Source organism: Maylandia zebra, linkage group LG1 (assembly GCF_041146795.1).
Source record: "Maylandia zebra isolate NMK-2024a linkage group LG1, Mzebra_GT3a, whole genome shotgun sequence".
NCBI lineage: Eukaryota > Metazoa > Chordata > Actinopteri > Cichliformes > Cichlidae > Maylandia > Maylandia zebra.
The window spans coordinates 23,007,809-23,035,807 of record NC_135167.1 but is presented as its reverse complement, the minus strand read 5'-3'; the positions used below and the strand labels follow the sequence as shown (position 1 = coordinate 23,035,807).

At 40.2% G+C, this 27,999-nt stretch overlaps 4 protein-coding genes across 4 annotated transcripts; 1 reads left to right on the top strand and 3 right to left on the bottom strand.

Moving 5' to 3' along the window:
* Nucleotides 1–84: 84 nt before the first annotated feature.
* Nucleotides 85–7,657, bottom strand: mphosph10 (M-phase phosphoprotein 10 (U3 small nucleolar ribonucleoprotein)). The gene is made up of 11 exons (XM_004543270.5): nt 7,474–7,657; nt 5,068–5,731; nt 4,802–4,974; nt 4,553–4,718; nt 3,305–3,446; nt 3,116–3,183; nt 2,882–3,019; nt 2,673–2,783; nt 2,353–2,460; nt 2,043–2,273; nt 85–358 (listed from the first exon to the last, which is right to left on the bottom strand). The coding sequence occupies exons 1-11, from the start codon at nt 7,557–7,559 to the stop codon at nt 206–208; spliced, it is 2,040 nt and encodes a 679-aa protein (XP_004543327.2). The 5' UTR covers nt 7,560–7,657; the 3' UTR covers nt 85–205.
* mcee (methylmalonyl CoA epimerase) lies at nt 7,544–11,042 on the top strand. The gene is made up of 3 exons (XM_004543271.3): nt 7,544–7,680; nt 9,408–9,748; nt 10,748–11,042. The coding sequence occupies exons 1-3, from the start codon at nt 7,653–7,655 to the stop codon at nt 10,898–10,900; spliced, it is 522 nt and encodes a 173-aa protein (XP_004543328.1). The 5' UTR covers nt 7,544–7,652; the 3' UTR covers nt 10,901–11,042.
* Nucleotides 11,043–13,508: 2,466 nt separating this feature from the next.
* fth1a (ferritin, heavy polypeptide 1a) lies at nt 13,509–16,408 on the bottom strand. The gene is made up of 5 exons (XM_004543268.5): nt 16,134–16,408; nt 15,353–15,458; nt 14,654–14,800; nt 14,219–14,344; nt 13,509–13,927 (listed from the first exon to the last, which is right to left on the bottom strand). Exons 2-5 carry the CDS (start codon nt 15,452–15,454, stop codon nt 13,769–13,771), a joined length of 534 nt encoding a protein of 177 aa, XP_004543325.1. The 5' UTR covers nt 15,455–15,458; nt 16,134–16,408; the 3' UTR covers nt 13,509–13,768.
* Nucleotides 16,409–19,489: 3,081 nt separating this feature from the next.
* rplp2b (ribosomal protein, large P2b) lies at nt 19,490–23,841 on the bottom strand. The gene is made up of 5 exons (XM_004543267.2): nt 23,687–23,841; nt 22,743–22,866; nt 22,575–22,623; nt 20,029–20,124; nt 19,490–19,602 (listed from the first exon to the last, which is right to left on the bottom strand). Exons 2-5 carry the CDS (start codon nt 22,863–22,865, stop codon nt 19,526–19,528), a joined length of 345 nt encoding a protein of 114 aa, XP_004543324.1. The 5' UTR covers nt 22,866; nt 23,687–23,841; the 3' UTR covers nt 19,490–19,525.
* Between the last annotated feature and the right edge of the window lie 4,158 nt (nt 23,842–27,999).

Here is a 27,999-nt window from a genome sequence, read left to right as displayed (position 1 = left end):
CCGTCTAAAGCCATGTGGTGGAGTCTCTATTCATACAGAGGGATATGGGAAATGAGCAAAAACCAAACAGAGCACCAGCACATCTGTAATCCTGATTATTTTTAATCAAAATGTTACAAGAATTTCAGACATAACATTTATTTTGCATTTTCATAAAAATATATACAATAAATCATTGCTAATCCCTAACAAACCATCACAGCTATTATAACTTGAGTTTGCTAACAGAAACCTCTTTGTTTTTCTTCTTCTTCTTTGAAGGCTGGTCCTTTGCGCTTTTGATCTGACTTTTGACCTGGTCCTGCAGCTGAGAGAAGAACGCTTGAGAGGACCGCAGAGCCTTGTCCTTCCCCTCGTCCTGAAACAGGAACACTTGGTTAGTAAAGTCACCTCAGGAACATCTGCAGCATAAAGTAGGAATTTGTGTAATGTTTACAACAAAAGCCTTCCTTAAAGGTGTGGTGTGTCTGAGAAGTGGAAAAGGCTGACTAATTGTTTGCTAAAAATAGATTACCCAGTCTGTGATGGCACTACATAGTTAAAACATGAGTTAATTCATAGAGCACAACCTGCTGAAGTTCAAACTGTGCATCAGAATGAGGAACACCGGTGACTTTGAACGTGACACAGTCGTTGACTCTGAGAATATTCTGAAGCTGCTGATCTACTGGGATTTTCCCCAAACAATGTCTAGTATTACAGAGAATGGTCCGAATAAGATCAAAATATCCAGTCAGCAGTAGTTCCATGTGTGAAAATGGCATGTTGATGTAAGAGGATAACGAACTGGTAGGAAGGCAACAGTAACTCACAGAACTGCTCGCTACCACTAAAGCCCCGTTTCCACTGGTAGCTACTCAGATCGACTCGCAACAGTTCGCCACAGTTTAAGTGTGACGTCGTCAGACTACATGCCACTGATTGGCCTGTCAGGGGGTCACTCCATGAGTCATTAGATTATCTCATTCATGAAAATCAAAACTGCCATTTTTTAAACCCAGCTAGGAGGGAAATGGCTACAAATAATGCCGGTGCCTCCCGAGTCTGACGGAAAGCCATAGACCGAGTAGCAGGTATATTCTTGCCTCGACATCCACCTTTGTTGTAGGGTTCACGTCTCAAACTAATCACGGGATGCTTGGCCATGTTGCTATGACAATGACCACACACATTAGGTGGTACTCTATTGTATTGGAAAACCAGTCGATCCCAATCAAGTCGTGGCGAACAGTGGCAAGTCGATCCATGTAGATACTAATGGAAAAAGGGGCTTAAGGTATGCAGAAGAGCATCTCTGAACGCACAACTCGTTGAACTTTGAAGCAGCAGAAGATCACACTGGGTGCTGCTCCGGTACGGACATGAAACTGAGGCTGCAGTTTTCAGAGGCTCAAGAAAATTGAACCACAGAACATTGTAAAAATGTTGTCTCGTCTGATGAGTCTTGATTTCTGCTGCATCACACAGATGGTTGCGTGGCTGGTTATAAACAACATGAAACAGGGCTGTAGAGTGTGACCAATTTGGTCGCAAATGTGACCTAATTTCTCAATGGTGTGACTAAAAAAAACATCCTAGGTCGCACCGGTGCGACCAGGCGTTCGAGTTACTAAAAAAAAAAAAAAAAAAAAAAAGTCTCCACATCTCTGAAAGTCTCTGTGTGGCCAACAGCAGACAACATTGAGCCCAAATCATGGTCTAAACCAATCTGAGGTAGTCAAGGGTAGAACCTCTCAGATGATGTCAGCGAAGCACCTTAAGCACAATAACTTTTTCAGTACCGTATTTTTCTGACTAGAAGGCACACTTAAAATCCTTTAATTTCCTTTGTTTAAAAAAAAAAAAAAAAAAAAAAAAAAGCATCACATTGGTGTTTAGTGATATTTAGACTTAGTTGTATCATATGAATAATGATTACTTTCTCCTGTGTGCATCTTTAAAGCACTTCCAAACATTTATAACGTTGATCTGACAGAACTCTGAGCAGGTTGATGACGACTTCCTACCGAGAGCAGCAGAGTGAAGCGAGATCAGGCACTCACCTTGAGTATCGTCGCTTTGCCTCCTTTTGTGACTTTCTTGAGGGTTTCTGTCACTTGAGCCTTCGATGGCTTTTTGTTCTCCTCTGTTTTATTGGCCTCTTTAAGTTTCTGTTTCTTTTCCTTCTCTTTGATCTTCAATCGCTTAACCTTCTTTTTGTTGCGCCTCTCACGTTTCTTGTCTGTTGATGTCTTCTCTGTCGCTCCCAGCAAATCTCCCGCTTTGTTCTTCTCCTTTGGTTGGAGGAGAGGATTGTTAGACAAAATCCTCATATGAAAATAATGGACTTCTGTACATGGATTGAAGACTAACCTTGATTTCTTCTGGTGCGAGTAGCGTAGCATCACTAGTGCTGACAGGAGCCACCTCCTCCATTGTAATGGATGGCAAATTAGACACCACTTTGACCTCAGGAACGGGCTATGGACAAAAGCAAACATGAATACAAAATGAATCAGAAACCTTTTACCTTTCACAGTACAGCACTGTGTAAATATACATTCAGTTTATCCAACGATAATTACAGCTTAAATTAAAGACTACAATCACGTTGGGACAGGTTTTTAAAGAACCATGCACCTGAGAAACTGCAGAGTATCTAGTTTTAGTCACTGCTAGCAGGAAAAACTCACCGGCTTAGGTGTGAAGTGGAAGTTGGAAAGAGCATCTAACTTTAGGAAGAGTGTGTCCATAAGCTTCTGAATTTCTACATGGGCTGGGTTCTCCTCCTCCTCCGTTTTTTGCTGAAATTACAAAAGATGATAATAATAATACAATGAATATTTGAGGAAATGCTTCATATGTGTCAAAGTTCTAATGAAAACAAGAAAAAAAGTCAAACCTGATTCTGCTTGAGATATTCTTGCTCATAGATTTCTGCTAAACTCTGCTTGCTCTTCTCATGGTCCAACGTGAGCCTCTTCTTGTACTCAAACACCTCCTCCTTAGGCTTCTCTTTGCGAACCACGTCATCGAAAGCCTTCCAGAAACACAAGTATAAGTAACTAGGTTATTCATTATAATAATATAAAAAATGAATAATAATAATAAAAAAATACTGGTTACTGTTACTAACTTGGTCTTTAATTCTCTGTTTGATGATGTCTTCCAGCTGTAGTGTAGTTTCTTCTGTGATTGCAGGGGCTGAAAAAACAAATGAGAAATTTTACTCTATGATTTGACATAATAAGGCTGCTATTAATTATTCAAACTAAAGCATGCACAAACAGAGTGGGAGTTTGGGAGGTGCTGGGTGGTCACTAACCCGTCCTGGACGTCTGCTCAAACGCCACGTCTTCCTCCAGCATGCTGTTTTCAGGACGGGTCTGTGCAGTTACTTCTCCGGACAGCTGCCAGGGTTTCTCTGCTAAAGCTGCTTTCTCTAGCTCTTCAATCTTCTGGGACATCTGCAGGTTACAGCAAATGCAGGATTGCACAGTCACCAACAGTGAACTAAAAATCAGCCCTGTTGGGTCAATGTTGGGTACCCATGATCTGTGCTCCTTCAGGTACAGGTGAGACATTCAATCGAAGGAGGCAGGTAAGGAGTTAAACTAATCTCCACTCTGAAGCAACTACCAACAAGAGTGAAGGACGCCGTTCACTAATGTGATACGTTGGGAAATTTACACTATAGGATCACCTATAGTGCAAGAATCTGAAATTTATGATTTCAAAACAAATAAACAAACAAACAAAAAGTGGTATTAGCACTCCGGCAGATTTAAAGAGTGTACTCACACAAAGCAATCAGTATCATGCCTGAACCCCCAAATTCTAGTTCATTCGTCAAGTGTGATCGCTGCTCCCCACTGTTTAGTTCAACTCAGGCCTGATACAGATGGATGCAACTACTACATCATCATTCACTGGTTTCTGAACTCCTGATACCTCGAAATGAGAGTTTTCACCCTTGCCATCTCGGTGTTTTAAAACCAGATGAGATGAGGGGTGGATCTGACTGTGAAACCACAAGTAAATCGCCTAATAAGCTGTCAATCACAAGCCAATGAGCATAACCTGGATAATTCTCCTTTCTGACAAACACAATGACCAAAATTAATCAGCAAAGTGTTTACAGAGGTTCATTTACTTGTAGACTTGAATAGGATTTTAAGTCTTTCTGCAACCACAACTATGCCACCTGGGGGCCATTCAAAAGAATGCAAGTTTAATGGGGCCTTTTAAATACATCTATAACACATGTGAGAGGACACATGCATCCTAGAATTATGAACTGTGCTCTACAAGAGCACTTTTAAGAGTTTTACGTGCATGAAAGAGCAAGCACGATACAAGACAACCACACTTAGTGTGAGCACACCCTCAGTCCTCTTGTGATTTAACACTTTATTTTGCTTTTTATTATTCTGGAGGGCTTACAGCTGCATCCTCTTAAGTCAAACAGGGATAAATTGGAATCAAATTAAAAAACTTGCTCCAACTTGCTGTGTTGGATATGTTAATCAAACCAGAGACATCTAAAACCTCGTTTCAGTTGCATTTCATTTACCTTTTCTTGCCGTTTCTCAAACGATGATTTTGCTTCAGACTTGGCTGAGCCTTTGGCTTTTCCTCCCAAAATGTCCTCCACATCCTCTCCCTCGCTGTCTTCATCATCCGAGAGATTAAAGGTCACTTTCTTATGAGACGACCTAGACTGACCCCTCTCCTCTTCCCTGCCAAAGTGCAGACACGAACATGGTGAAATTGACTTCTCCCACACATAACTGCACGTTTTATAATTTTTGATTGCACTTACTCATCATCACCCTCCTCTTCGCCATCATAGTCGTCATCTATTACTTCTTCACCTTCCTCCTGGCTTTCATCCACGCTGTCATCCTCTCCATCTGACGGGTCGTCTGTTTTAGCGGGTTCGCTGTCCACGGCGTCAAAGAAGTCCTTGTACTTGAGATTCCTGGAGCTCTTCACCTGTCGGTATAAAGAACAATCAACATATTTGCTGTAGTTTGAACTATTGGGAGGCAAAAAAAATGAGTGGAAAATGTGTGATAAGTTACATACAGTATTTTTCTTTTGCTTTTTGGTGGAAATGATTTGCTCTAGGTCAAGATCATCATCCTCATCTGAGGGCAGATCCTGAAAATAGTCTACGTCATCTTCATCCTCCTTTCCCTCGCGCTTGTCCATATCATCCAAAAATGCCTCCATCTCTGACAGTTTAAAGAACTTATCATCAACCTCAGAGGGCACCACTTTTGCTTTGGATGCCTTCCTTCCTGTATCCTTCTTCTGTTTCTCTTTTTTCTCCAGAGCATCCACATCAAAATCCAAATCAGAGTCATCCTCTGTGTTATCGTCTTCCTCCACAGCCATTTTCTTTGTCCGTCTCGGTGGTTCCAATTCTTGTTCCTCCTCCTCTTCTTCTTCATCGTCATCATTATCTGCTGATGCTCCTTCTTCTTCTTGACCACTCTCTTCCTGCTCCTCTTCCTCCAGCACAGTTAACGTCTCATCTGCTAAAGCTTCGTCTATGGTGTTTTTAAAGTGTTTCAGTACGGCTTTGTTCTGCAGCTCTAGCTCCTGCCAAATCTGTTCTTCATCAAAATTTTCCACAACCAGCTGAGCTAGCGGGCTTCCTGTATAATGTCCAGGTTCCTGAGCTTTGTGGAGGTCATACAGAGTCTTAGTGATGGAGGTAAAGTCTGTTGCCACTTCATCTTGAAGGCTGCAAAGATGAAAAGACACAGAATTAGTCGGGTATGTCTTATGATGCGATACTGGGGGGGAAATTTGTTGTTGTTGTTTTTATTAAATAACTGAATTGGATGAAAGTCTGTGGTTTATTTGTTAATGTGTTGGTACAAAAACAAAACCACTACATTTCATCCATACATCTTCTACCGCTTATCTGGGTTCAGGTCGCAGGGGCAGCAGTCTAATCAGAGAAGACTTCCCTCACCACCTCTTGCAGCTTATCCAGATGGGTGCAATCACATCCGTGACCTCGTTCTTTCGGTCACTGCCCAGAGCTCGTGACCATAAGTGAGGGCAGGAATGTAAATCGATCGGTAATCCAAACTTCATTTTTAGGCTCAGCTCTCTCTTCACCACAACAAACCGACAGACTATCCGCATCACTGCTGATGCCGCTTCAATCCATCTGCCAGTCTCCTCCTCCCCTCATTCATGCTTAAACTCTTCCACTTGGGGCAGCAACTTGCCCCATGGGACTGTTTCATCCTTCAAATTATTGATTTAGTTGCCATGGGATGATGTGGCCTGTGGTTTTGGGCTGGCTCTAAGATCACTACTATACCACATACAGTCTAGAAGTGCACGTTTTGCCACTTTTCAGCAATTTTCTTCTCTTGTTTCAGTAGCTCAGAATGAAGTGAAAATTTGATACAGAAAATCATATTTTTATGACTGCAGCAGTAGCATTCGACATAAATTACTACAGTTGCCACTCCAAAAAGCAATGAAATGCCACAATTTGGGATTGATTAACAATTTTCCTGTATTACGCCGACTTTTGGGCTCCTCAAGAAAAAGCTGTGCTGTGTGTGTGTGTGTGTGTGTGTGTGTGTGTGTGTGTGTGTGTGTGAGTGATCCAGGCCTCCCACACCAAAACAGCATTGTGCTTATTTGTTAAACTGCTTAAGCAGCTCCAGCACCAAGAGCTCAGGCCTTTTTTGACTACTGGGCTTTGAGATGTGCCGTCTATGGCAAACCTGTGGAATCAGTCCTGTTCTGTTGGGAAAAACTTCCCTGTCTGATTGTGGAAATTCAGTAGGGCTTCTCCACCATTTTATTCATACAAGTTGTCTCCCGTTTGGTGAGGGGTCTTAACCCCCATTTGAAATACGGTAACACAGACTTGTGTGCACAAATGCATATACCGTACTAGATATTTACTTCATTCAAGACATTTGAAGTTTTACATTTTCTAACAGGTGTGGACTTTCTGAGTCTAAATCAGGATTGACAAACATGATATGCAATGAATAAACATCTGGTGTGTCACAGCAGTTGGTAGTCTAACACACGTCAGTTATTACAAGCACATCATCTTTGTTTTCTTTTCTTTATTTTTTTTTACGTAGCTCTACAGACAGCTTACAGTAATGACCTAACTTTTATTTTATGAGCATAAATGTTACTGCAGTTGGATACGCTCATACCATGAAGATCTGTTTAAAGGTGTAGCAATCCCCAAATGCGTGAGCCAGCTGATTTTAGGAACATAAAGCGACTAAATGTTTCTACATGAAGCAAAAAGGAGAAACTCGCCTAATCATTTATATCTTACCAAAACCTCGACGTATAAACGTGTTGTCAGGTAAATGTGTTAATGCTGTGCTAACGCTACAGTTAGCTTCAGCTAGCTGGAGCGAATTTATAAAAATATTTAACAGCTTCTTCAAAAGATTTAAAAAAAATTACTCAACGCAAACAACAAACACTTACCCGAGGAAGTTTTCTGGCTGTGCTGTGTTGGCATTTATTTTCTTTACACACTCTTCCAGAACACCGAGCACATCTCCACTAGCCATGATTGTCCCCACATGTGTGGCTGTCTGTGTCGCACGTAAACAGGCTCACCGAGAAACCGCTCTGTACCTGCCACTTGGTTCCGGGGAACGAACATGGCGTCCGCCGTGCTGAAGGTTGCAGGTCTGTGTCAACAATTATTCAGCTTCGAAATTTTCGCTATTAAGTTCACTGTTCTGCAAACGATAAACGATGATACTAAGCTTCGTTATAGTGAGCTGTAATTTTTTTCGGAAGCTCAAACGAGCCCGCAAAGTTGACGAACATAAACAATGTTTACGTAACATCATGAACCAGAAGCACTCAAAAAGCGCAAACCTCCGCCAAGGCAGCTCACTCTGTATACAGTATTTACTTTTAAGGGAGTAGTATTGTATTTTCTCTATATTCAGTTATTTTCTTTGTTCTTTTCAAATATACTTTAGGAAGTTTGTAGTGCAGCAAAAAGGCTTTTGTTATTTGCCGCCTTGAAACCCATTTGAATATAGTTGGCATAATTTTGAGTATCATTTTTTATGTGGATATAGTACATGTGTAGCATTTATTTCAGTGGTTCCTAAAATGTTTAGCAATACACGTCAGGTGAAAAAAGTCTTTGATCAAACTAGTTTTTACTTTTGTTTTCCAATAAAATAGCTCCACATAGCGTTGTTATCACCTCTCAATCAATTCAGTCTATCAGGCTATCAATTGATCAATCAATTGACCTTGAAGGTGACACATTTGAAATCTTTACAATCTGCTTTCTCCATGTTTACAATACACAGGACAATCATAAGAATTATAGTTTCTAAGTTACAAAGCTTTTTGTGAATTTGTGACCAATAAATCATTACGCTGACCTTGGTGGATGTAAGCCAAGTTAACATGACCCCACGCTACACCCCTACAAAGTTTTATCATTCACTTCAAGCTGTTGCGTTTACAGACAGAGATGCTTAGCCAAGGTACCTATTAACTTCCTAACTACTAACTTAAGCCAAAGCCATACCATGAAGTAACTTCACACTGGAGCATTTTATTCCAAGATTTTTGTATGGCAAGGAGATGTGTGTAAAATTATATGGGTACTGTTATTTACTCTCTGAAACACAGGGTTGACCTAATAACCTAATTATATGTATATGTTCAGTACATAAACAGCAGGTTTCCCAGACAGGGATTAAGCCTTGTCTGAGACTAGGAGAAGAATTCAAAGATGACCTCCAATGAAGGCAAAAACAAGATTATGGCCTGGGAAACAAAAGATTGCTCTTATAGTAATAAAACAAAGATTATTGATATGTTCTCCTGATACTTCAGCTTTAAAATAAAAAACTAAGTATCATCAGTAAAAAACTATGTCTTCATAAGGAGATGGTAGGTTTATTTTACAACATAACTCAATAAAGTCATTTGAAAGTATGAAACACTTTATTGAGTTGAATGAATGGTAAGGTGCAGAAAAGCCAAAATGAGGGTATTATTTTATGCTCAGTATGAGCACTTTACTTTAAAAAGTCGTCTTTAAGGAATTGCCCTGTCGATTGGTCGTAGGAGGAAGGGAAGCCTAATCATTTTAATTTGAAAAGTCTTTCTTTCACAAATTAGTGTTATTCATGTTTACATTAAGTCAGCAAGCATCAAACAGAACACCAAACGGTAAAGATTGGTCTATTTATTATTTATATGATCTAAAACCAACAGTCAGTCACACAAAGGAGAACAGATTTGGGAGTGCAGGAAGCATAGGATTTAAATATCATTAATGTAACTCGGGACTTGGTCCAGAATATACAGCATACATCAAAGCTACTCGAGTAGAAACAACAAACACAGCTGATCTCTTTGTATTTTAATTTCATATTTAGCGGCGGGTGTTTCCAGATGCTCTCGCGTCGCGCTCTGGAGGGCACATTCAACAACGGTGCCCCTCCATCAGGGTGTTCCCGCGTCTCTGTGGAAGCTGGGCAGGCTTAACCACATCGCCATCGCTGTCCCCGACATGGAGAAGGCCACGGCGCTGTATCGGGACGTGCTGGGGGCCACGGTGAGTGAGAAGGTGCCCCTGCCCGATCATGGTGTCTACACTGTGTTCGTGGAGCTCGGCAACACCAAGCTGGAGCTGCTCCATCCTCTCGGAGAGAAGAGCCCCATCTCGGGCTTCTTGTTGAAAAACAAGTCAGGAGGAATGCATCACATTTGTATCGAGGTGAGACGGCGATGACAGGGGAGAGCTTTTATTACATTTTTGCATGGCTCTGCTTCATTTATCTGTTCACGTGACCCCAAATTCACGAGACTGAATTCAGAATTTGTTCATTTTCGTACTTCCTCTTGTCTACGTCTACTGTGACGTGTATATAATGAATGAGTGTACTGGTTTAAAGCATTAGTTGCACTAGTGTTTTATGAGACAATCCTTGCCTTCTGGTTCATATTCATTTTCCTTTTGCTCTGAGGATGTGCTGCAGCAAAATCTTTCTCTCGTGTTTTATGAGGATTGTGAGTCAGAATGGCCCAAAGAAAACATGCTTTCCTTCAGACTGTGACATGGTATTTATAAGAAACTGTTGTGTTGCATTTGTTGTGTTGTGAACCGGTGTAGTAGTATGGCTATTTGGTACATATAAATACATATGATATGACCTGGGATGACCACACGATTATCTTTGCTTGTGTTTTTATTTTAAGATCTACTCTGAATTTACAAATACCCATCATAAGGTAATAATTTAAAAGACGGAAACTAACAAATTAATCTAAAAATGAACATCTTCAAACACTAAAAACTGAAAAATAATTGTCATCACTGACCATGAGAATGGCCTAATGTAATATTATGAATTTACTAAATTACATAAAGTAAAATAACTTTTTTTTAAAAAAAAAGCAGTTCAGCTTTTGCAGAAATCATAATTACTACGTGTATCGAAGCTTAAAAAGTATTTAGGAATAATTATCTAGGGCCTGTGTGAGTGTAGTAGAGTTTGTTGTTAGTGTTATGTGTTCATGTCAGACAACAAATGTCAGTGTTGTTGTTGGTCCTATAAATCCAGTAACAGCTTGTCCCAAATTATGTGACTCAGCACGGGGGGCCTGTGCGTTAGTTTGCAGTGTTATGAGAGTTGACACTCAGTTGTGATCATTTTTAACCCTAATGATAACAAGTGAATTGAACAATAATGTTTTGTTCCCCCTATGACTGCAGGTAGACGACATTAGCGCTGTGATAGCCGACCTAAAAACCAAGAACATCAGAATGCTTTCGGCGGAGCCGCGGATAGGTGCTCACGGCAAACCGGTCATGTTTCTCCATCCTAAAGACTGTGACGGTGTGCTGGTGGAGCTTGAAGAAGCGTGAAACATCACATCCTGCTGTTGACTGAGAGTTTTCCAGGCAGTTTGATGATCAGAGTGATAGCGGGGATTGTTCCTTATAGCACTTCTGCTTTTGGAAAAACAGTTCTTCTTTGTATGGAATAAAGTTTTATGTGGTACATTAACATGTGATGTATTAGTATGCGGTGTGTTGTTCTAACAGCTTCCCCTAAAGTGTTTGTGATAGAAATTTGATATTTCCCATATCTGCTAATTTGTGACATACAGTAAATGGTGGCTTTCTTAGATACAGCACTGGGTTGGACTTCCTCTTGGGTTCAGAGCATGAATTCAACAAGGTGCTGGAATCATTCGTCACAGATTTTGGTCCATATTGACATGATAGCATTTTTTGTCAGCTCATCCACAACGTCAATCTCTCATTCCACCACATCCAAAAGGTGCTCTGTTGGACTGAGATCTGGATGGTGACTCTGGAGGCCATTTGAGTACAGTCAGCTCACTGTCATGTTCAAGAAAACAATTTGCGATAATTTGAGCTTCGCGACATGTAAGATATCCTGCTGTAAGCAGCCATCAGACGATGGCACACTGGTGTTTAAAAGATGCTCAATTGGTAAAAAGAGTCCCAATAAAATCTCTCCATCACTGTTACAAAACCAGCAGTCTGAACAACTAATACTGACCCTACCATCTAAATACTGAAGCAGAAATTGAAAGGCAATGTTTTTCCAGTTTTGGTGAGCCTGTGAATTGCAGCCTTAGCACTCTGGTCATTCTTCTTTGAACTCTTGCATTAGGACTTTTTTCACCCACAGAAAATTCTTAAAGCATTCATAGTTAAAGGATTTGTTGTAATGTAAATATCCAGACTTTACTTAACTTCACTAGTAGACAGAAGTGCATTTACAAAGTATGTAAGAGGAAAACGCTAAGATAAAATTAGCACCTAAATAAATAGAGAACACAGACTATCAATATCAACGTCTATGAAGACAATTATGCTTTTAAAGAAAAGAGAGCTTGAGAGAAAATTGAGTAGATCAACTCCTGAAAATCTCAGACCACCACATCTAACACCAACAACCATATTATGTTTAAAGTCACTGACGCTCAGTTTGAACCTCAGGTCATTTTGACGATGTCTACATAAGTTGCTGCCACGTGATTGGCTGGTAAGATTTACAGTAGGAAGCAGCTGAACAGGTTTTCCTGATAAATTGCACAATGGGTGCATATAAAGTAGGATAGCTTCAGGTGGGAGTAAGTTTGATTTTCTCACTAACATGAATTCACTTTTGCATTTTGACTGACATGGTTTAAATTGGACTACTCTGATGCATTGATTACTGTTTAATCCCTTTAAATTTTGAACTAGTTCTGAATAAAATATGTTGATAATATATTTTTAAATGCAAATCAAGCCAGGCAGCACGGTGGCACGGTGGTTAGCACTGTTGCCGCACAGCAAGAAGGTCCTGAGTTCAATTCCACCATCAGGCTGGGATCTTTCTGTGTGGAGTTTGCATGTTCTCCCCGTGTTTGCGTGGGTTCTCTCCGGGTACTCCGGCTTCCTCCCGCCGTCCAAAGACATGCAGCTTGTGGGGATAGGTTAATTGATTAATCCAAATTGTCACTAGGTGTGAATGTGCGAGTGAATGTGAGTGTGAATGGTTGTCTGTCCCTGTGTGTTAGCCCTGCGACAGACTGGCGACCTGTCCAGGGTGTACCCTGCCTCTCGCCCTATGACAGCTGGGATAGGCTCCAGCGCCCCCCGCGACCCTGAAAAGGATAAGCAGAAGCGAATGGATGGATGCAAATCAAGCCATAAAAAAAATAAATCTTAAGTTTGTTTTAGGTGAAGCCCAAATACGTTCATTTCATTTAGGCTAATTAACACATTTCCCTGGCATACATTATCCTGCATTTAGTAACTTGCAGTTTTTTTCCATTATGGCGGCTTGTAAGGCATTCTTCCGCCTTGCTGACACCTTTACTCTTGCCACCAACGCTGTTGTTAGTCTTGCTGGCTGTAACTCACCACTGGAGGGAGTCACAATTAATACCAGAGCGCACAGTCTGTATCCTTGGAAGAAAACATGTATGCGACTGCAAAACAGAGGGAACTGCTGATGACGCAGATAGACTCTCGGACATTTCATCTTGATTTCCTGTACAAGCTTTGCTCAAGCTGGAAATCCCCAGATTAGTTTCGTAAACTTTGAGGGATAAAATAAAATACTGAGGGAGCTTGAGAACGTAAATTTGAAAAACTTGGACAACAAACTGCCAATTAGTATAACATCAAGGTGCTTATTTGGGATTTCTGGTGGGTACGTTTCAGGAGAATTGAGGCTTTCTGAAAACTGTTTACGTTCAGCTAAACTGACTATTTTGCTTGTTTATGCTAAAACAAGAATTGCTGCCAGACTTTAAACTACCAGTTGCTGAAAAATTTAAACGGACCTGACATTTGTGCCATTTAGCTCCAACGTGTGTGAATTTTTTATCTGAAGGCAATCAGCTGCAGTTTATTTTCTCTGGAGAAGGAACTGAAACAGATTGATGTTTGGTGTAGGCAGGTTTTTTTGCACTTTTACCATCACAGAAACATGAAAGACAAAAAACTGTTCAGAATCCAGAGGGTTGGTTTATTTGGTCTGAGTAACACCTCCAGGCTTTAAAATACAGCAAATATGTAGCAATGACGAGCATTTCTAATTGTAGAGAGACATGCAAGATATAGGGAGGGTTTGAACAAACTCACAGGGGCTTCTAATAATAACATGAGTAATAACTTTAAAGGTCTAACCAGCAACATGCAGATGGCTTTTCATTTTGAAGCAAGATACAAATACACATAAGCTGTAGTAAATGTGGTGTGAGAGATTTAGCTGCTCTCTTTGCCAAGAGTGTGTTTGTCAAACAGGTACTCCGCCATGCCATTCTGGGGAGCGCCCATGCGGCGCAGATTAGTCACCCAGTCAGCCAGCTCTTTGATGGACTTCACCTGCTCATCCAGGTAGTGATTCTCAATGAAGTCGCACATCTGAAAGAGACAGTTTGGTTTAATAAGACGACACCAAAACAAAAAAAACCAAACAAAAAAACCAAGAAAGGAGAGACATCTCCTGCATTATACGTACACTTTAAAAATAAATGTCATACAGGCCACATCAGAGTCACCTATGTTTTTATATTACACAAAAAATAAAATGGATTTCCAGATTTGCAGGTGTACAACCAATCAGCATGCCTTACGTGTGTTCACAATTTAATTTTGGTGTTCCTTCTCACTGCACTTTGCTGTGTATCATACACATCATATTTTAGTACTCACATGTGGGTCATTGTGTTCAGAGCAGAGTTTGTGCAAATCCAGCAGTGACTGGTTCACGCTCTTCTCGAGCTGCAGGGCACATTCAAGAGCCTCGACACCGCTGCCCCACTCATCCCTGTCTGGCTTCTGCAATTAAAGCATCATAAAAAAACAAAACCCAAAAACAAGTGAGACATTTATTAATGAAAGATAAACGTTCACCAACCTGACCTAAAAAACAAGCTTCCTGAATATGTAAAGCAGATTTGCGGTTTAACGTTTCACTCGAGTTCTGGCGGTCATGTTTGCATGCCCGAAAGCGATAAGAGACTCTGCACGCCCACGCCCTTGGTATCTCTCTGTCCCTATGTGAAGCTTAAGATAGCCCAGAACAATCTCACACTCAGCCAGAAGTTAACATAAGTTACAGTCCATTTGTTTTCACAAATCTCATACCTTGACGTCTTGGAGGAAGATCCTTCCACCCCTCTGGTTCTGCAGTTTCATTAGCTTCTCAGCGTGCTCACGCTCCTCATGCGACTGATGATGGAAAAACTTGGCAAAGTTGTGCAATGCCTGGTCATCACGATCAAAGTAGTAGGACTGTAAGGAAGAAAGTTTGTAAACTTTAGGTAAGGTTTTTAAAATCTACCTGCCAAAACCATTACAAACAAAAAGGACTTGTCATACAGAGGACAGAAACCATAGTTGCCTGCCTGTTCTTTATACATACTCAAAGGAACTTCAACTTTTTTTAATTCAATACCTAAACATTAATATCCCCTCAGTTTAAAAACCTCCCTTATATTTGACTAATCCTGTTTAAAAAGCAGCTTGCTCTGATAGTGGGTTATTTATTTATCCATTTTAAATGGCAGTAGGCTGCTTCAACACCTCCGAAACCACTTCCCCTGCCTTTTTCTCAGCTCAATGGCTGTACCTGGACTGAAACCAAGCACAGCACTTATACCACATAGCAGCCTAGTTAAAAGGAATTAAAATCACTTCTTGATTATAAATAAAATCTACTCACACTTCCCTTTTCTCTGAGCACGATTACCCAAATGTCACCAGATGTTACAGACTGGTACTTTCCACTGAGCTGTCCTTCAATAACCCTTTTTAATCTGACCGTGCACCATGGATTGCTCTTACCATAGACAAGTAGACGTAGGAGGCATACAGCTCCAGGTTGATCTGCCTGTTGACTGCAGCCTCGCAGTCCTGGTGGAAGTTCTGTCTGACCTGGGAACTCATGGTTCTGAAACATAAAAATCACAATTATATCAGTAACTAATTGCAAAGGTGATTAGAGTAGGACGAGTTCAAGAGCAGTGAAAAGGTTCTGATTAATTTTTTTTTTTTTTTTTTTTTTTTTTTTAAATAGGCTCCTTTTACTGTGTTTAAATACATTTCTGGGGTTTGGCCCACGAACCTCAGACAATAGCTCGACTTATAAGTGTCACACCTCATAACAGCTGCGTAATACTGATTGTGTTGCTCAGTATTTTTGATGTTTGACGAACGTTATTCTTTCATCAAACAGTATCACTGGGCTAGGCCATGTACCTTACGTAAGGCAAAAATCAGGGGAAAAAAAGTTTCATGAAAACATTTGCTAAACTTTGCACTCTTTACCATTAAAACAGGCCTTAACAATTACATAAGTCACAACGTAAAGTATGAATCTGGTTAAAGCTCGACTTGTTTAAATAAAGTAAATATTTATTTAGTACGATGTGTTTGAAGGAAGCCACACATGGCGCTGAAAACACTGCGCAAAGCTTGGGCAGCCAAATGCGTACAGGCCCACACTGACTGCGACCTGAAGCGGATAAATCGAACCAGTATTATCAAACTACAAAGCCAATGGCAGCCTGGAATCTATAATCAAACATAACGATAAGAAAAGAAAACATAGGGAACGTTTCCTTACCAAATTTCAGTGGCAGGTCTTGTTGAGAGGAGGTCGAAGCAGTGCGTTGTTAGCAAAACAAAGAGTTAGCTTCCGAGCTAGGTGGTTTTCAAGGCTGACTAAGCTAGCTAATGTTTCAAGTTTAAATTCACTCGATGTATCGGAGCGACTGGTCCCGTGCTGTGCTGTATAAAGACAGTTGAAAGGTTGCCGTTCAAGCACTGTTGAAGCAGGTAACCTTCACTGTCCGATAACGAGAGACACGACTGAATGTTTCGACTCAGGCGCCTGTAGATTAGCACTTAGTGACGTCACCTGGCGGGGGTGTGGGAGGGGCCAAGAGGCAGAACATCAGAGCACGTACCCCAGTGTTAGTGAGCCTATTTGACTTTATTTTGTTTAATTTCAAAACATCCTTTTCATCATTTTCATTCACATGTGAACAAAGTCAACTTATAATACTAACTAGTTCATACGTCTTTGGTCCTGTTTGTGGTTTGTAACAAGATCTGCTGACTCACCTTTGATCACGTGGAATGATTCATCTATTTTTTTTTTACTATGTCATTAAAACATTCCAGAAAATTGGAGGTTAAGAAACAGTCTCATGATCACTTACCAGAACATGACTAACAAGTTCATTATGACATCCTGCACAGGAGTTGCCTTGGTAAAAATCCATAGCGTAGGCTTGTTGTGTCATTACCAAGGCAAGGTTTCCCAAAGGGGCAACCAGCTCTCCCTAGGGTTGTTTTTGTTTGTTTCTTCACTTTTTGTTTTTAATGAGAGAAAAAAATAAACACTACTTGCACATACTAAGTATTGTATTTGTTGGAGCATTGTGTGTAGTTTTCCTCACTTAGATGCCAACAAACTGGGATCTAGAGTACACTCACAATTTCTAGTACAAGTTTGGACCAGCTAAACTCTTCATTGCCTAGATTTAACAAGGTGCTATAAACACTCCTCAGAGATTTTGGTTCATATTGATGTGACAGCATCACACACTCGCTCCATGATGTACATTTCCTGACCCACCACACCCCAAAGGTGCTCTACTGGATTGAGATCTAGTGTCCATGGAGATCATTTGTGTAGTGAACTTATTGTCATCTTCAAAAAAACAGTTTGGGATGATTCAAGCTTTGTGATATGGCACATTATTCTGCTGGAAGTAGCTATCCACAAATAAGTGCATTGTAGTCACAAATGGATGGACATGGTCAATAACAGTACTCAGGTGGGCTGTGGTGTTTAAATAATGCCCAGTTGATATTAAGGGGCTCAAAGCATGGTGAAAAATATCCCCACATCTTTTCACCACTACCGCTAGTCTGAACCACTGATCCAAGACAGTATGGATCAGTATTTTCATCTTGTTTACACCAAATTCTGATCAGGATTCTGAATGTGGGAGCAGAAATTTAGACTCATGAGATCAACATTTATCCAGTCTTTTGTTGTACAATTTTGGTGAGTTTGTGTGAATTGTAGCCTCCGTTTCCCATTCTTTGCAGACAAGAGTAGCACACAGTGTGGTCGTCCGCTGTGTAACTGCTTCAGGTTTTGTGTATCCAGTGTTATGCTCTTCTGCACACCTTTGTTGTAATGAGTGGTTATTTCGGTAACTGTTGTTTTCCAGAGTTTGAAGCAAGTCTGGCAATTCTCCTCTGACATCAACAAGGCTTTTCATCCAGAGAAACTGCATAATTTCTCTTTTTCATACTCCGTAAACCCTAGAAATGTTTGTGTGGGAAAATCCCAATAGATCAGCAGTTTCTGAAACACTCAGACCAGCCTATCTGACACCAGCAACCACGTTCAGAGTCACTTGAATCATCTTTCTTCCCCCATTGTGATGATAGCTTGGTTTGAACTGGTTTGAACTAGCAAGTCATTGTGACCATCCTTAAAAACCTACTTGCACTGAGCCGCTGCGGTGTGATTGGCTGATTTTAGGTATTTACATTATCAAGCTGTTGAACAGGTGCACCCAACAAATTGTCCACTGAGTGTATGTTTGCTTGGAACCCATTTCTAAAGTTTGGAGGTTGTTTGAATTTTTTTTTAATGTATCTAACTTGAAAAGTAAACACGGACAAGGTGTTTCGGTTAAAATTTTGGCACAGATCATAAAAAAGAACAAATGTGCTGTAATTGTTTTTAAATTAAAATGTTAAAGCTTTTTACAAGGAAGCAAATATTTCAGCATTTGATCTTTAGTTTTCAGTAGGAACGAATCCATATTTGAGCCACATCTTTCTAGGGAGCTATCTGTCTCTTTTAAACAAGAGCCAAATATAGAGCAATGTCCTAATATGTGGGACAAGGGTTCAAGGTATAAAAATGCTGTTAAGCTCCACGTGAAGCAGGACACCTTGTCACCCTAGATACTTGGAAGAGGCATTCAGTAGAACTCCCAGTCAATAAAAACAACATGTGATGTTTGGTCCCATATAATGAGAGAAAATCGCTCTTGATACTGGACGCCTGCGCGGTTTATACTGTGGTGAATAATTTACATTCTGGGTGTTGACCTTTACACGCTGATAATATATGCTTTCAGGAGAGTGTTTGTTTTAATTTTATTATTGCTTATTACACCTGAGCTGTTTTGTAAAACCGTTTGTTCCCTGCTAAAATCTAATGAATTAACCATAAAAGTATCATTTCTAGACCAACGTTCGAATTTTACATACATGTAGTTTTACGTTTTACTCACATCAAGCACTGCAAAACAGTCTTCTTACTTGTTAAATATGTATTTTATAAAACATTAAGATGTATGCGAATAGATATTTACTAATGTGTAAAGTTGTCATAGCGACAGGCTGCCGACACTCAATCGGCGAAGCGTTTATCGTTTACACAACTGTCTTATTTACCTTTACGCTATGCAATTGAAGCAGCAGCATCCTTTCTTTTCCTCAAAACTAATACTTCTTTTTTTGCAACTTTGCTTTTCCCCCTCTGAGGCTCACTGCTGCTGACGCACAGAGGACTACGTGCAGCTTCAGCCGTGCCGGCAGCAGTTCGCCGTCACGTGACACTTTGTCCCTAGCTGTTAATAATTTAAGTGTTAGCCTCACAGGTGTCAAGTGTGGATATCTGCGTCTAAGCTCGTGGATAATTCAAACCGCTGAACAAAAGCCCAAAAATGAAGGATTTGGTGTCGTCTGCTTTAGCGCTCAAAGGCTCCACAGCGCCATCTACTGAACACTGGGCTCAATCTCATCAGCCAGAGCCTTTTCAGTTTTTTTTTCTCCATTAAACTGAATAAGATCACATACCCGAACAAAGAATAGGCCCGATCAGGTCAAATTACACAACCCCCCCACACACAAGTTTTAAAGTAAAGAGAAAAGCTGCATAAGAGGGATTTTGTAAAAACTTTATTGATCAGTTCAAGGAGTTTAATCGAAAAGGCCGAATCCCATGTCGTCATCGGACTCCTCAGACTCTTCCTTCTTCTCCTCTTTCTTCTCCTCAGCTGAAAAACAAAAAGCACTTGACATCACGTCCTGCTGTCATCACCATGACACAGCAACCTGCTCACGTGGTTGCCTAATATAACGGTTGTTTTAAAATATATTTAAATGCAACTGATTTTTATTTTGGAATTTCCCAGTTTTTGTTGAGCGTTTCTTACACGCTGCTGTATTAATATAAAAACAAAAAAAGCCTCTTTTCTAAAACCATTCAACTTAAAACCGTAGAATAAATTTAAATGCCTGCACTGTATTTACCCAGTATAGTGCGGATTTTGTGTAGATTAACTTGTGTAGATGCATCTTTCATGTCAACAGATCATTATTTGGCTCCATGTAGTCGTACAAGCATACAAGGTGAAGGCAAAATCACAAAGTGGCAAATATGATTGATGGTGCCAAACAAGGTGCTAAGCTGCAATGCTCACCTGCAGCAGGAGCTGCGGCTCCGCCCGAGCCAGCAGCTGCAGAGCTGGCAACGGCTACGGCACCACCTGCTGGCATGCTGGCCAGCTTACCGTAACCTGAGGAGACACGAGTTGGCAGACATGAAGCACAAGTGATAACATCGACACTCAGCAGTCAGAAACAAGACAGAGGTCAGAAACGGTCCGTTATCATTACATGTGGTCTGACTTTACACATCTGATTAAATACAACTTTTTTCTTATCTTATATTCAAATCGATTCACTTTGTCCAGTGAGATATCATGCCCTGCGGGTTTATAGAAACTATGGCAAGAAAACTCATTATCACAGCAAATGCACCATGACACACTCAGGAAATATTTTATTTCAGCCCACAAATAGGGTGCAAGATCAGCTATCACGAAGACCCAAATAAGAAAATCAAATATTGATGTTTTGCAACTTGCACTCACACCATCCCAACTAGAGCTGGGCGATAGAACGATAACGATATGTATCGCGATATAACTTTTACTCGATAGAGAAATTAAGCTATCGCGATAGACCTCGCCGCTCTTGTCCTCTTAAAAAAAAAAAGGTCAGCCGATCCAAATTCAGTAGCGCAGAGCTGAACCAATCACAGCCGCAGCGTCACGTCGCGTGACTTGTTACATACAGCACAAGTGCCAAGCCGCACGTGGGTTTGTTTGGGAAGCAGCCAGCGGGTAATGGAGCCAGCGCATAATGGAGGAAATGAGTGTGCCGACTAGAAAAATCAACCGAGCGTGACCGAAGAGAAAACAGATGATGGTTCCAATGCCGGAGAGATTGTCGAACGGAAGAGCCAAAGAAGTTCCGTAGTGTGAAGGTATTTCGGCTATTTCAAGTCTGACAAAAAACAGAGTAGCGTGCACTGTAAATTGTGCCGAAAGCAAGTCTGGAAATACAATAAACTGGTGCATGCGTCACACTGTGCGCCACGTTATTGTTTCGGTGAAATGAATTTCTACAATACTGTTACTGTTAATTCTACTCTCTGCAGTGTTTAAATGCTTACATATACACACAGTTACTGTCCCTCCACACATACGACTCGGTTCTGCTTCTATGCCCCAGCTTTGTTTACTTTTTCCCACCGAGGCTTCTAGACTTCTGATTGGCCAACATTTCTGCACGGTTAGGAATCTAGCGCCACCTGCTGCTTTGGCATGTTCATAGCAGCGTTTTCCTTCATTTCTGCCTTTATGTGTGGACGGGATTATTTTTTAAAACGAAAACGGAAAATCTCCGTTTTCAAAAATACCCGTGTACCCGTGGACGTAGCCTCAGTCTCTGACTGGAAGCGCTAATTCGTCATTCGGCTTTTGTCAGACTAAAGTAACTGTTAAAACTGTTTGAAAAGCTCAGCTATACAACAAGGAGAGATTGAGAATTTCCTTTTAGTTCTCAGTTTATTTGATTTTGACAAAAGTTAGTCAGTTTTGTCTGTTCTTCTGTAAAACAAACTAAGATTTATTTTTAGAATTAATATTTTGTTTCTAAGTGGAATTGACAATTTAGTCTGTTTCGTTTGTTCTATTTTGAAACTTAAACGCTTTAGCGGCTGCCTTTTGTGTAGTTTGCAATATTTGCCTTTATTTATCTGAAAAAGTCTCATGTTCCTTAAGTACATCTACCCTGTTGAACTCATTATGGGAAATAAATATTTAAATAAAAACAAGCTGCTGATTATTTCACATTTTACTTGTGAGCAACGGCACATTTAAATCTTACAAATATAGTTATTTGGCTTATATCGTGATAGATATCGTTATCGCCTGAAATGAAAAAAACATATCGTGATATGAAAAAATCTCATATCGCCCAGCTCTAATCCCAACTGTATTTTAGGATTGTTTTTGCATTACAAGTATCACTTGCTGCATGCACCAGTAGCACTGATATTAACCCTTTAACACTGTGCCACTTTTCTGCCCATCTGCAGTACTCTACATTATGACGTTTATATTTCATTCTGTTGTTCTTCGCTGTATCTTTTTTAGTAGTAGTTTAGTAATGAGTTCTTTTTTTAGTCTTTTAAACTTGCTACTGGGTTTCTGTTTTTTACTCCTATTGCACTGAGTGTGTAAGATGACTAATAAAAATTAATTAAGAAGTATAATTTGTGCATACAATAAGTAATTTGTCTATACACAATACCCTTATGAACCATTTTCAATGAACAAATTCTCCAGTATAACTGTGGTCCATACACAGTGTGCCATCCTCCATTACGGAGGAATCCAGCATTGAGAGCTTAGTTCACTCATATTTTTAATAACTCTTTTTTTTTTTTTACCCTTAAATCTGTTTTCCCTGTGCGTCAAATGAGTTTATCACTAGTCACAGTATCCAACATCATAAACTAGTTCAGACCCCTGCAGGGAGTCCATGTCAGTATTAAAATACTGCCTGAAGCCATTTAATTCTAAACTTTCAGACCTAACAACATTTCAGCCAAACAAAATTGTAAACCAAAATTAATCATGGTCTCACACACACATAAATGAAACTGTGGGAAACTCACCTGTGGTAATAACGTCATTCACGTTCTTGCCCTTCAGCTCACTGATAACCTGTTGAGAGAGAAAGATAGACGCAATTATAAACATAACCTAAAGGTAGGAACCAGCTGCCGGGAAAAACTGAAGCCACAACAGTAATAAAACACAAACAGGAGCAGGTGGCTGTGTACCTTGTCGAGGCGTGTGTCATCGGTTTCAATGCCAACGCTCTCCAGGATCTTCTTGATGTCCTTGGCATCAGGGTTTTCATTGCCACCGAGGGCAGCCAGCAGGTAAGCAGCAACGTAACGCATCCTGAAACACCAAGTTTACTGGAAACATTAGTAACCATGCGGGATGTTTTTATGGACACAGGAAAATGAGTTATGTCTAAAGTTCAGACAATCTGTTTTTGCATTAACAAAAGTGGAAACACAACAACTCATACAACATGTTAATTTTTCTTCATTATCAGCATATGCTAAATTTTTATATAAAAATCAAAGCCTGGAGAAAGTTATGGTATGCCTCAAAAGCTCAATCTCTGATTTTTATGTGAAAATGTTACAGTTTATAAGAAATATATGGCTTCACCACAGCAGGGGAATATTAAATGCTGTCCTTGTTAGTGCATCATTTAACAAAAAAACCCCCAAACAAACAAAAAACATCAAAAGACGTAGGGTCGACCCCTTTAGGGGTCCGTTTTTTCCTGGGTTTAGACAGCTACAGGACTGTGATCCCAACGCATTTCTGAGTTATTACGGCGATTTTCAGTAAAACAGAAGTTCGCTGCTTTACTTTACAGCCGATACCCATCGTCCACTCATCTAAAAACTACATATTTTCGAATATTGAATATGCTTCTACTAAAATACTGTTTTCTCTACCTCTATAAATCCTCAAAAATGCGACAATGTGGGAAAACACGGCATAATTTTAACACCCATGCGGCTCTCCGCTACCATTAGCCAACCTAGCGTAAGCTCCGGGAGCCAAAGAAAGGAATTAATGTTGGCTAAACGCTCTTTAATATTCTTAAAATGCCTGGGCTGAAAGTGTACATGCTTATCTGGGTGGCTCAGTTATTTTCTCAGTGTTTAATACGTTATTTACGTTTTAAAACCAAACTTACTTGAGCTAGATAGGAGAGCGCGTGTTCACTCTGAGGTTAGCAGGGACAGAAAGGAAGTTACGTCACCGGAAAAAAGCAAAGTAGCCTTTCTTCTTCGTAAAAGCATTAAAAGTAAGCAGGAACCGAGGCGAGGCCTGCTGCTCAGGAGTGTGTTTGCAACCTCGGTGTAAAAACTTTACCTAACGCGAAATATTACACAAAAAATACATTCTTCTTCTTCTTCTTCTTGGATTGGATTTGATCTTGGATTCACCTTGGATTGAATATCTGCCTTAATTTCACTTTATGTCTTGCATCCTCCTCTGGTATACCAATCCTCTCCATGTCCTCCATCTCTCACTCTATGAATCAGTTTTGTGGTCTTACTCTTTTGCTCCTAACTGGCATCTCCATATTCAACATCCTTTGTCTCTCTAACTTTGCTTTCAAACCGTTCAAACTAAGCTGTCCCTCTGATGTACTCATATCCTGTATAAAAGATTTGGAGCTTGTAACTACATGCTTTATTGATATGAAGCGCTGGATGAAATGTCACTTTTACAATAATCAAGGTTACTTTAATGTCGCTGTGTAAAAAAAAAAAGTGACACTACACTTCCTTGAAAATTAATTTCTCAGGAGTTCTCAGGAAACAGTCTATGTTGTACTTTTTGTGACGAGGCAGTGTGTGTTGTGTGTCTGTGTGAGGCCCCTGAAACTTGACACTCTCTCCAACCCTTTTCCATATATGTGTTGTGAACAAATATGAAAAAAAGACAGAAATCAGGAAGAGGGCAAATACTTTTTCACAGCACTGTATACATAAGGGCGTCTAGAGAGTCTCCGGTTTCAGGGACCTCACATGGACACACAACACGCACCGCCTCATTAAATAAGCATAACACAGACTGTTTCCTGAGAACAGCACTGTATGTTCAGTGGTAAGTGGCCATTCTGACTTCTCCTGAAATCAATTATCAGCTCTCTGGTCCTGTTGGTATTTAGAACCAACTTGTTTTTAGCACATCAGCCTGTCATCTTCTGAACCTCTGCAGGCAGAGTCATCTCCTCCACTGATCAGCCCCGCCATGGCATTGTCTGTGGACTCAGTGTTGGGTTTTGTGTTACAACGCAGTGTGCAGTCATATGCATACAGAGTATGTAGAGTAAAGAGAAGGGCTCCAGCCGCAACCTTGAGAGGCTCCTGTACTGAGTATATGAGTGGTTTGGCTGTGGACACTTGGAGGCCTAGAGTGGACATCCTGTGGACATTTTTCTTTGATTATAAATTATTATATATGAAACTTGACCAACTGTGAATAAATGTAAAAGTTTACAAGTTGTGGGCCGAGTTTCTTTGGAACTAACTTCCAGTGAGCCAGGGTTACAATATGGACAAATCAATGTCGCAAAACACAGCTGTTTTTTGTTAACATAGTGCCTAATATAATGCATAATAGTAATCAATTGCTAATTAACTAATAATACAGTATTAGAGACGTTTGTAAAGCCTAATCATAACCCTGTTAGATAGTGAGGAACTAAACAAGAAGAAAAGCAGTAAAGACATTTATGTAGATGTATTATTTTAATCTTGTGATTTTTCAAGATGGGTGGGAACGAACCTCTGAGATTTATTTCAGCATAGTGCAACATTAAATTATAGTTCGCTTGTTTTTTAATTTGCACTCTGTCCAGTTAAACAGGAAAAGTAAATAAAATCTTAAATGATCCACAAAGGTTACTGGGAATCCATATTTGTATCTCATCCAGGAGACTTTTATCAGCCTTCTTCTGGTGCTGTTTGCAGAAGTCCATCCCCACCTCATTATTTGGGTCAATACTCATGTATAAGATAAGATAATAATCAGATAATATCTATAAATCATCTGCATCTTTTTGCACATGAAGCTTTGTGCTTTCGTGACTCTGCAGCAGCTCTCCTCTAACCATTTCAGTGTGTGTTACACTGTATATGAACATGAATCAGCTTCTTCCTCCTTGTCTGCTGCTACTGCTCACTTGGCTCCTGGTCCGGTTTGGCTTCCTGCCTCTTCTTCTGTCCCCGCTGCTGCTGCGTTTGGTCCTGGGTGTGATTGATTTCAGTTGCCAGAAGAGACGAAGTGAACCATCCACACATGAGAGCCTGCGACGGATGGCGTCAATGCCATGAGAAGGCAGCAGCTGTGCTGTGCTCTCAAGCTGTAGTGTGAACAACCAGCTCTAATGAATTGCTGTCACGTGCGCTGCTTGGTTCCAGGAGAACAGGCCCGAGCTCTTGTTACAGACCTCCTTCCTCTCAGACATATACAGTCTGGATGGGGTGCAAAGACTACTTAATACTGACAAGAGCAGCAAACTTGCAGGAGTTACCTGAGGGATACTTGTCAGATAGGCAGACTGTTGTCTTAAACGATCTTGGATGTATAACATTTAGTGAGTAAGCATTTATTTCTGGATTTCATCATTCATGGCGATTTGTACCTCAAAGCTACCTGTGCACAGTCTTCATGTTGATGTTAATGCCAGAGGTTTGGAGCGCTGCAGTTTCTGAGTCTGCAGAGTGTTGGTGGCTTAGGTGCTTTTTACTACAAGCCCCAATAGAACCTTTTAATGTTTACTTTTAAAATTTCAAAGATTAAGAAGTGTGGCCCAATACCTTTGTCTGTATAGTGTATTATTAGCCTTGATATTTGTGAATGTTAACAATTTATCTTTGCATTGAAAAAACCTTAGGAAATACTTGTTTTATGGATTTGTACTTTATCTTTCCTTTTTTGTGGAAGGAGCCAACAGAAAATATCTCTGGATATCAATGAGTGTCAGCTCCTCCGCCCTCTGGAGCAATCAGCCCACAGAGATGACTCATATTGAATATGTTTCGAATATAAAGGAAAACGATGGACACAAAAGAACTGCTGACCTTCACGCAGTCATGTCATTCGTTCCTTTACTTTGTTCCCCTCTGTTATCCTATGCATTTCGCTCTACCCCTGATGGCCGTGTCTCTCTTTGTGTGATTGTGTGACGTCAGAAATTAATTTCAACCTGCCACATAGTATGTCTATATGTTTGTGGCATAGAGCCATAGTTGGTTATATTAGAGAAGTCAAAATAGCTGCTGTGAAAAAGGCTTATGAATCACATTCACACGAAAGCCGTTTATTCAGACAACGAATTTCCAGTTTCTATGCTACTTGATTTTTCTATATGCATCTAATGATTAATACAGTTTTAAATGGAATTCTGAACTTACTCATGATTGTCATGGTTGTGATTTTATTTTTATGTTCTACTTTCACATCCATTTGGGTATTTCCATAATGCTCCGACCACGTTTCCTTACCTTTTAGTTTTGGTGATGATCTGGAAGTATGTGAAAGCAAATATTTGACCATTTCCTCTATGCCATAACAAGTAGTGCTACATGTTTCAAAAAATAATTAAACATCCTGGAGTGAAAGAAAAGAGAGAAATAACAACAACTATGCAATAAAAAAAACATAAATATTGCCAGGGTCCATAAAGATCACCAGGCCAATATTTGTTTTGTTGAGCTGGGAAATCACAGCTGCTTCCTCCACTGATAGTTCAGTTCTCCACACTGACTCATGCTGGTTGATTAGTGTCTCTTCTTTTTAGCTGATAGAAAGGCCAGTGCTTTTCTATTTACAGTTTTTTTGCTTATGCAATGGACATTTTTCCATCTAGTGAACAAGTAAGCAGACGAGGTTTAATTTCCAAATTAAAAATACCTCAAATACTTAGTTTTATCAACTAAAAATGCTTAATGAGACCAGTGTAACTGCATTAGTTCAGTTGAGTTTGAAAACCTAGGGGCCATCCGAAGCAACGGACAGGGCCTCTTTTCCACAGTGTGTTTTTTGTCCTGTCTTCCTCCCCTCACCCTCCACTGGAGACTGTAGATGGCCGTCCTTATGTTAGCCTGGTTCTGCCGGAGGTTTCTTATTGTTAAAAGGGAGTTTTTCCTTCCCACTGTCACCAAAGTGCCTGCTCATAGGGGGGTTATGATTACTGTGGTTTTCTCTCTAGCTATCATTGTAGAATCTTTACTTTACAGCGCCTCAAGGCAACTGTTGTTGGGATTTGGTGCTATATAAATAAAATTTAATTAAATTGATTTTAATCGCACAAGAGATGTGAAGAGGAGAGTGCAGGCAGGGTGTAGAAAAGGGGTGAGTGTGAGAGAAGGACAGCAGAAAAAGTGAAAGTTTATAAGATGAGACCTGCTGTGATGTATGGTTTGGTTTGGAGATGGTGGCACTGACAATAAAACAGCAGGGTAAGCTGGAGGTGGCAGAGTTAAAAAGACG